Raw genomic sequence first — 8,688 nt, forward strand, 5'->3', positions numbered from 1 at the left:
GCCTGCGCGGGGGGTGGGAGGTTGGGCACCGAGGTTTCGGTAAGAGCGAGCGGCTCCTGCGGGACGTGAGCGGGGGGGGGGTGGTCCGAGGCCCGGTTCCCATTTCCCGATTCCCAGACCCGCGGGGCGCCGTTCGGCCCCGACCGCCCCTTCCCGCTACCCCCCCCCCCCCGAGGGGGCTCGGCCGAGTGGCGCAGGCCGGCGTGGTGCCCGCGGTCCCGGCACGTGGTCAGCGCGGCGCGGCAGGTAGGAGGCGGCGGGGCCGCTGCGGGACCCGGGACCCCCCTTCTGCCCACGGGACTTTTTCCCGCTCCCCCCCGGTCCCGGGTCCTCTCCCGCCCACACCTACCCCGTTCTCGCGGCGGCAGCCCCGGGGCCCTCCTTCCCTCCCGCTCCCCCAAAGTGGGGTCCTTGGGCCCCCCCCTTCTCACCCTCACACAGGGGCGGGTTACCGGGGATCCCCTCTCTGCGTCCCGTGTCAGGGTCCCGGTGGGGATCCCCCTCTACCCCAGTGGTAGGTCCCTGCTCCCCCCCACCTCCCGCACCTCCCGTGGAAGGCTCCTCGGGACCCCGGGTACCCCCGGTTGCCCGGCCACATGGCGCCGCGCTTTCCCTAGGATGGCTCCCCGCGGGAGGAAGCGCGGGGCCCAGCAGCCGGCGGTGGCCGAGGCACCGGAGCAAGCGGATGCCCCGCGAAAGCGGGGGCGCGGCCAGGGCGAGGGCAGCCCGGGGGGCACCGGTCCCCGCGTCGTCATCGAGCACTGGTGAGCCGGGCCGCGGGGGAGGGTACATGGGTGCCCTCCCGGGTTCTGACCCCCGTGTCCCCCCCCAGCAAGAGCTGACGTGTGTTCGGGCGCAACGCGGCGGCGGTAAGCGCGGCCCTGCGCGGGGCCGTGGCACACCTCGCCGTGGACATCAACCCCCGGCAGCCGCGGAGAAACAGCTTCGAGGTGTCCCTGGTGAAGGAGGACGGCAGCAGTGAGTGCCGGGAACAGGAGGGCTGCCGCGGGGCGGGGGGGGCGGTCCCGGCACCCCTGACCTGTCCCCTCGTTTCCCCAGCCGTGGAGCTGTGGAGTGGCATTGGGAAGGGGCCTCCCCGCAAGCTGAAGTTCCCCCAACCGGAGGACGTGGTGGAAGCCCTGAAAAGCAGCTTAGCATAAAGATGGCGGCTGGGTGAGTGACCACAGGGACAGGACAGCACAGGGATGGCAACGAGGATCACACGCAGCTCCCTCTCCCCGCAGCCAAGCTGGGACCAGTACCCGCGGCAGAGCGTCCATGAAGAGGCGAGACCAAGTGGGGGGCAACTGCCAGCCCCAGTCCTGTCTCCGATGCTGCAGCTCTGCCGTGAGCAGCCACTGCTGGACCCCCCGGCTTCCCCCGCATCCCCCTGCCTACCCCCTTTTCTCCCCTGCGTCCCTCTTTTTCCCCCTGTATCCCGCTTTGTCTTCCTGCATCCCTCTTTTCCCCTTCTCATTCCCCAATAAAGCCCCACAGCTGCTCTGCCAGCTCTGATGCTTTATTTCAGTACCACAAGGCCAGGGGTGAGGGCAGCAGCTGTCCTCCCTAGGTGAGAACATCCACCTCCTCATCAGACTCGGACGAGGGGCAGGGCCAGATGCAGACAGTGCCTGGGGGCAGGCACAGCTCCAGCATCCCCACATCCACCTCTTCCTCCTCAGGGTCACCCATGGGGTCCTCCGGTGGCACTAGCCTGCAGCCCTGCTGGGGTGCAGCGCACCCCTGGCACTGCTTCTTCCAGGCTGCCTGTGTGCAGCGCCTGTCCACCTGCCCCACTGCACCCGCACCCAGGGTGGGCTGGGGGTCCATCACCCCCCCATCGCCCGTGGCCATGGTGCTGGGGGGCTGCCTCTCCTGCACCACCTCCCAGCACCCCCCACTCTTCACCTTCCGCAGCTTCACCCGCTGCACGGGGCTGCGGTGCATGGGCTCTGGAGAGTGCAGGGGGGGTGTACCAGCACTCTCTTGTGGGGAGACACAGGTGCTCCCATGGGGATTATCTGTACCACCGGGCGCAGCGCTACTGCCTGCCACCGGCAGGGAGCAGTGCCGGGTGGAGCGCAGGCAGGAGCGGTTGAGCTGCCGCTGGGGTCCCGGCCTCACCAGGCGTCCCCCCTGGAGCTGCAGCGACTCGAGCTCGGTGACCTGGAGGCGGCGTGCGGCCGCCAACACCTCTTGCACCTCCTCCCATGTGGCGTCCAGCTCGGCGGTGTAGAGGAAGCGCACCAGCTTGCGCAGCACCCTGATCTTCAGCCCCCCCAGCTCCAGCACCACCCTGCCGCCCCGGGGAGGCAGCTCCCGGCCCAGCTGCTCCATGAAGAAGGGGCTGCAGACGGAGAGGACGCAGCAATGGGCCACCACTGCCTCGCCTGTGAAGGAACAGCGGCTGTCACTGCCTTGCAGCCCACCCTGCTCTCCCTGATCCTCCTGGGGGGGTTCCCAGGACCCTGCCGGCAGTACCCCAATGACCACGGTGCCTCCATGGGCCGCGCTGTCCGCTCACCTTCAGCCTGCAGGACTACGTCACAGAAGACATCGGCGCGCTGCTGCTGCTGGTGGAGCTGCTGGAAGGCCGTGCGGAGCAGGCGGGTGCTGCGGTAGAGCAGCCTCGGGGCAGCTGACGGAGAGCCCATGGGTGCCCTGCGGGGATGGGCACAGGGATCAGCACCCACCTCCCCTGCTGGGACCTGCAGCGGGGTGCGGGAGCGGGGCGCGGGACCCGGTGCACCCCGCGCAGTGCCCCCCTCGGCCGCCAGAGGGCGCCGGACGCGCCCAGTTTGGGGTCAGGCCGGGAGGGTTTGGAGCCCGGAACCAGGCTCCGGCCTGAGGCGCCGCCGCAGGACCCAGGAAACCCCCAGCTCGCGCCGGGAGGGCGCCTCCCGCCGCGTACCTGCCCGCGGGGGTGGGAACTGCCGCTACGACCGGGGCCGGGCCGGACCGGGACCAAAACCGGGCGGACGCGGCCGCGACCCCTCCTCCGCCTCCTCACAGCACCCACGTGCCTCGCGCCCGCAGCCTCGCCCAGCAACAGCCGCCGCCATTGGCTCACCCCGCCCGCCCGTCGCGCCCTGCTGGCCAATGGCGGCGCGGAGGGGCTCAGGCGGGAAGGGCTGAGCAAGGCGGGGCCCCGCCATGGCGGTGCGGGCGTGGGGCCTGCCCGGTTCGGAGCCTGCGGCCGGGACCTCCCCCGGGGACTTCGCTAAAGGCAGCCGCGGGCCGGGTGCGCGGGGAGCACGGGGCGGCCGAGCCGTGGTGCGGGGCAGAGCTCCGCTGCTCCGGGCACCGTCAGCGCAGCGCGGGGCTCCCGGGCTCGGGGCCGTGCGGTGGTGTTTGACCGCGGGTGTGAAGCGGCGGCTCCGCGGCCCTGCCCGGCCCGCGTGCGGGCCGTGCTGCCCGCCTGGCTTGGGAGCGTTCTGTCGTGGTACAGCGCGTCCACTGTGGAACCCTCTGCGTCAGTCACTGCATGCCCAGGGACAGCGATTCCAGCAGTCCCATTGCCTGCGGCTGTCGGCGGTTCCTGCAAACAACCAGCGCGAGCGGAGGCCTCGGGGGCTGCAGCAGGACAGGAGTGTGCAGTGGCACCGTGGATCATGACCCTACGAAGTGCTCAAACACGGTCTCAGCCCCTGAGGTTTCCGCGTGTCCCAGATGTGTTTTCTCCCATTTGACGTCTGAGGGTGCTTTTTTGGGTGCTTTTTTTTGTTTTCCTCTTGTTTTGTTGTGCGCAGAATGGATGCAAACTGAGAAAGAAGCGAGCCCGATGATGGGTCTGGGCCAGCAGCTGCTGAAGTTAGTGGCAGCCTTTCTGCTGACCTCTGGTGGCTTGGAGCCCAGCTGTAAATACCAAGGGGTACAGCAAAATCAGTAATTTGGTATCAAAGTGCTATCATATGCTCATAAAAATAGAAGAAAAGGAGCTGTTTCCTCCCCCAGCCCCTCCATGTTCTGGAATTACAAACTGCCACTTGGAGAGCTCGAGCTCCTCAGGAGCAGATGGATCAGACACTGAAAAAGCACCCTGCGGTCCCATCCCTGTGGTCCCATCCCTGGGAAGCTTCAGCTGCAGAGACCTCCTCAAGCCCACAGAAGAGTCACAACTGGCTCTAGGACATGGTGAGCATCCGGGCTCCCCCACTGCTGCGAAACACTTTGCGTGGTGCCTCAGCCACAGCAGGGGAGGGAACAGGGAGTTAATATCTTGAGCGGGGACCAGAAGTGAAGCTGGGAGGAACAGCCGTTCCCTCCAGCCCAGGCTGAGGTGCCCGGTGCCTGCCAGCCTGCTGCAAAGGGCTGAGCACCGGTTGGCAGGAGGCCTGGCAGCAGAGGCCAAGGTGCTCACCTCGCTCCAGCTGTGGAGGAAGGAGCCGCATTTGCTTGTCCACCCCACGGAGGATGCCAAAGCACGGCTGAACTCTTTCTCCCCTTTGTATCCTCTTTCCTCTCCCGTGGCCACCCCAGAGGCAGGGGTGATAAAATGGTGAGTGACCCAGGTCTGTCCCTGTCCTTGGACATGCTCAGGGCCAGCGGCAGTTCCTATCTGCAGGAGGAGCAGAGCGCCGGTTGCTGCCAGGCACCCCCTTGGATCACAGGGGTCTGGAGGCCCTGTGGGCTCTCGAGCAGGCAGATGACAGGAGGGGTGAGGCCTCTGCTCCAGAGGCACTGGTTACACTCACCCAGTGCAAAACAGGTCCCTGAAAGGGCAGAGGCACCCTCACCATGCCACCTCCCAGCCTATGGGAAGTGCTTGTCAGGTGGAACATGGCGGATACTCCTCTGCCTCATGGGTCCTCTGTGGATCCCAAAGTCCTCCAGAGGTGGCCCTGCAGCCTGAATCCACCCATGGCAGCCCAGTGTGTCCTGGGAGAGAGTCACCTTTTGTCCCACTGACCCTCTCTTTACACACCAGGGCCGGTGTTTGCAGCCAGGATTTGAGGGCTGAGGCTGAGGATTTGAGGTGCCTGTGGCTCTTGCTGCTGTGTAATGCTGATTCTTTCTGTCTACCCCCAGGTGCTCGGAGCTGGTGACCCGAGGCTCAGGCAGTCCTTTGTCCTTGGCTGGTGGCTGGGCAGAGCCATGGGTGACTCAGTGACCGGGAATGTCAGGCAGGGTTTATCCCCTGGTGGGATTCCCTGGGGAGGGGAAGAGATCTCAGGCTGGAGGTGTGCTGGTTTTCCAGGCTGCCTCTGCAGTTGGTAGCAAGAGGCCTCCCCACAGGACAAGTCACATCTTCCCTGTGCCTCCCGAGCCAAGTCCACGGATCCTGAGTTGATTTCTGTGAGAAAGGAAATTACCTTGGGTCTCGCAGCTGTGATGGTCTCCCAGCAATGTCCCCTTTTGCTTTTGTTGCTACATTGCAGGGCAGGAGCTGCCTCTCTTCCCATTCTTGGGAGGTACCTTGTGCTTTGCTGCCACAGAAGGGAAGGATGGAGGCAGGAGCCCATGGCTGGGAAAGGCTCTGAGGGCAGATGGAGGCAGGAGATGTGGAGCTGCTCCAGGAGGAGCTCAGGGCAGGCTGTGGACTTGCTTTACTGCCCTGTGCCTGCTCCAGGCTCCCCTCCTCCCTCCCCACTGCTGTCTGACATGAGTTGTTCCATCCCCCGGTGCCGCACTTCCACTCGTACAGGGGGAAGACAACAACCTGTTGGGATTCCCATAGGAAAGGGGCTGCGGAAGTGCCTCGTTATCCTGATTTAGAACAATGCAGCCACCCCTGTGATGGGCCTGAGGCTGCAGGCTCCCCTCCCTCCTCCCCTCTTCACCAGAGAGCACCGAGCTCTCCTGTAAACAGTCTTGCTGTGTCCCAGTGGCTCTGCCCCCGTGGCTCTGCTCTGGTGGCAGCCGTGTCCCATGGATGCCACAGCTGGGTACAGCAGCACTGCAGGGAGAAGGGGGATGTGCGAGCTGTTGTGACACATAATTCCTGTAAGAGAGGGCACATTTTTCCCATACCAGTCCCACATCTCCTCCTCTTCCCAGGACATCGTGGGACGGACGCTCCGCCACGGGACTCAGATCCAAACGAGCTGGACCCGCTGCTGGGGGAGTAGACACAGAGGGTCAGGGCTCAGCCTGTTTCGAAGGTATGCACAGGTAAGCATACCTTGCTGGGTGCTCTGGGGGCTACTGGGGCAGGGCTGAACCAGGAGCTGGAGCTGATGGACCCTGTCCAGCACCATCCTGCAGCTCTGGGTACAGGAGGCACATGCCCAGCTTCAAAGAGGCCTGGCCTCCAGCTCCAGCTTGGAGCCTGCAGAGGCGTATTCTCACACAGTGTTTAGCCTTTAAGTACGTTAAAGAAATTCTTTGTGAGCTGATGTGGGGCCGCTCCATGGTGGTTTCCCCACACCAGCACTGCTCTATGCTGGTTTCAGCTGCGTTGGCCCCAGGTTTGTGGGAGCTGATGTCCAACCACCCTGGCAGGGGTCGTGCCAGGGCAGCTAGTGGTGGGGTGCAGGGACAGGGAGGGACAGGGTATCACTGCTGCTGCTTCCCTGAGGGAGAGCTGTCCCTTTGGAGGGGTCACAAACCCCTGGGACTGCCAGGCCAGGACTCTTCTCCCTCCTTGTCCACAGGGCTCAGGGGATGCACCCACCTTCCTCCTCATGTGGGTGAAGAGCAGGGGAGGGAAGCTGAGGGTTGCGTGCTCCGGGAGCAGTTCTCAATAAAGGCACAGGGCCGAGAGGGGCCTAACTTTTGGGTGACCGTGAGAATGGGGGGCCACAGGGATGAATTGGTTCCCTGCAGTGGGATGGAGAAGTCCTCCCTTAAGGAGCAGAGGCTGGCTCTCTCTGTCCTCTGCAGCCTTCAGCCTGAACAAGCTGGTTTACAGATCAGGGAGGATTTTGGGGTCCCAGGCCCCCATCACCTCCTTGAGTGTGCCCTTCATGTGCATGGGTCCCACTTCTTGTGGGTTTTTGCCACGGGTAGCAGGCCCTGGATCACTTTCTTCAGCCATTCACAGGCTGCTGTCGCCTTTTCCTCACCTCCTCCTCACCTCACCAGCAATGTGTGTTTACCCTAAGCATCACCTGTCCCCACCCAGAACCTTCCTCACCTCTTATTCTCTTGTCTCACTGACAGCTTGGCCATCAGGAGCCCGCAGGATTACCCCAGTGCCTGAATCCCACCAGCCTGGGCTACAGCCACTGCTGGGGGACTGGGACCCGGACTTCTCCCAGGTGAGGGGCATGGACAGGAAGGGGCCGGCTCCTCAGCACTTCCTCCAGTCCCAGGGAAGGGAAAGTCCCTCCACTCTGAGACCCTGCAGCATGGAGCAGCAGCAGCCCTGGGACAGAGGCTGCAGCCACGCAGAGCGCTGCCGGTGCTGGAGCCACAGCTGCCTGCCTGGACCAGTGCATTTGTTAAAACTCACGTTTGAATTCCCTGCCCCGGGCTCGGTGCCGTGGCCGAATCCCTCCCCTGAGCAGCACTGGTGGCTCCTTCCCCATCTGCTGCGAGAGGCGCCGGGACCGCAGTGCCAAGCCCCGCGGCTGAGCAAGCCCTGCCCCGTGCTGCCGTCCTGGCGTCGACCACGAGGCTCGGCCCGTGCGAGGGGCCTCCCAGCACGGGCCGCGTTGCCCGCGGCGGGGCCTGCGGGTCAGAGCCCGCACCCCCGCTGCGCCTCGTCCCGCGCCCACGGCTCGGGTGAAAGAGCCCGAGGGACGCAGCGGTGGGGGCGCGGGGACGGAGCCCTCCGGGAACGAGCTCCAAGGGCCAAGCGCTGGTGCGGGGCTCGCGGTGATGCCCCAGAACGAGCTCCGGCCACAGCGGCTCCCTGAGCCTGCGGCGGGCGGTGACCCCCGGTGGGTCCGCAGCCCTGCGCGACGTCACGCGGCTGCGCTGCTACAGCGGCACGGGGCCGGGACCGCTCCCGAGGCAGGATCCCGCGGGTGGGCCCTGTGCCTGCAGGGGAGCCCCTGCTCGGGAGCGCGCACCGGGAGCGGACCCCGCGGGGCTCGAACCTCACCGGGCACAGACCCGCCCCCCCATCCCCGCTCGGGCGCTGCCCTCTCCCGCCCTCAGCGCGGCCGCCATTGGCGGGTCGGGGTCGCGGAGCGCGCTGACGTCAGGGGGCGGAGGCTCGGCCCCGCCCCGCCGGAGCAACTTCCATTTTAGGTGCGGGAGCGGCGCGGCCCGACCCGACCCCTCCGCCCGCACTGGTCCCGGCCCCGCGCGGCGCCGCCACCGCCCGCACCCGCCGCGAGCCCCGCCGAGCGCCGCGCTCCGCCACCGCCGCGGAGCCCCGCGGGCCGGGACCGCCCCCAACGCCGCCACCGGAGCCCGGCCACGGTGAGTCCCGCTGTCGTGGCCGCGCCGCTGCCCGGGGACAGGGGACGGGAGGGGAGCCGGGCCCGCAGCCGGCGCCGGTCGGGAGCCGCACCCCCCCGCGGCAGGAGAGGGGCCGGGCCTGCCCTCGCCCACCCCGCGCCTTCCCGTGGGGGCCGGGGCCCGGCCGCGCTTTCCCGCCGGGCCCGATCGGTGCCGGGACCCCGAGTCCCGTCGCCGCCCGGGAGCCTGGAGCGAGGCGAGGCCGCTCCCCAAGGGCCGGCCGGAGCGGAGCGGCGGTGCCCGGCCCTGGCGGGGGCGCTGGCGGGACCCAGCCCAAGGGGGGCGACACAAAGGCGGCTGGGCCGCGCTCCCCGCCCGGTGCCGGCCCGCCTCCGCCGC

General features: G+C 67.1%; 2 protein-coding genes across 3 annotated transcripts; one reads left to right on the forward strand and one right to left on the reverse strand.

Moving 5' to 3' along the window:
- The first annotated feature begins 90 nt into the window (after positions 1-90).
- SELENOH (selenoprotein H) lies at positions 91-1,508 on the forward strand. Its single transcript, XM_061450907.1, has 5 exons — positions 91-246; positions 618-764; positions 833-978; positions 1,060-1,173; positions 1,245-1,508. Exons 2-4 carry the CDS (start codon positions 619-621, stop codon positions 1,158-1,160), a joined length of 393 nt encoding a protein of 130 aa, XP_061306891.1. The 5' UTR covers positions 91-246; position 618; the 3' UTR covers positions 1,161-1,173; positions 1,245-1,508.
- Positions 1,509-1,535: 27 nt separating this feature from the next.
- On the reverse strand, positions 1,536-2,705 carry BTBD18 (BTB domain containing 18). 2 transcript variants are annotated; one of them, XM_061450906.1, is made up of 2 exons: positions 2,525-2,662; positions 1,536-2,347 (listed from the first exon to the last, which is right to left on the reverse strand). In XM_061450906.1, the coding sequence occupies exon 2, from the start codon at positions 2,335-2,337 to the stop codon at positions 1,567-1,569; it is 771 nt and encodes a 256-aa protein (XP_061306890.1). In that variant the 5' UTR covers positions 2,338-2,347; positions 2,525-2,662; the 3' UTR covers positions 1,536-1,566. The 2 variants fall into 2 exon arrangements, with proteins under 2 accessions (XP_061306890.1, XP_061306889.1); XM_061450905.1 differs by having other exon boundaries at positions 1,537-2,390; positions 2,525-2,705.
- Between the last annotated feature and the right edge of the window lie 5,983 nt (positions 2,706-8,688).

The sequence above is a fragment of the Pezoporus flaviventris genome, unplaced genomic scaffold (assembly GCF_033815535.1).
Source record: "Pezoporus flaviventris isolate CSIRO_AGI_PZ_B2104156 unplaced genomic scaffold, CSIRO_AGI_Pfla_v1 ptg000012l, whole genome shotgun sequence".
NCBI classification, from domain to species: domain Eukaryota; kingdom Metazoa; phylum Chordata; class Aves; order Psittaciformes; family Psittacidae; genus Pezoporus; species Pezoporus flaviventris.

Coding starts and splice junctions, on each gene's coding strand:
- BTBD18 (XM_061450905.1), bottom strand. CDS start 2,654: ATGGGCTCTCCGTCAGCTGCCCCGAGGCTGCTCTACCGCAGCACCCGC. Junction 2,391..2,524: donor CGTAGTCCTGCAGGCTGAAG/GTGAGCGGACAG, acceptor GTTCCTTCACAG/GCGAGGCAGTGGTGGCCCAT.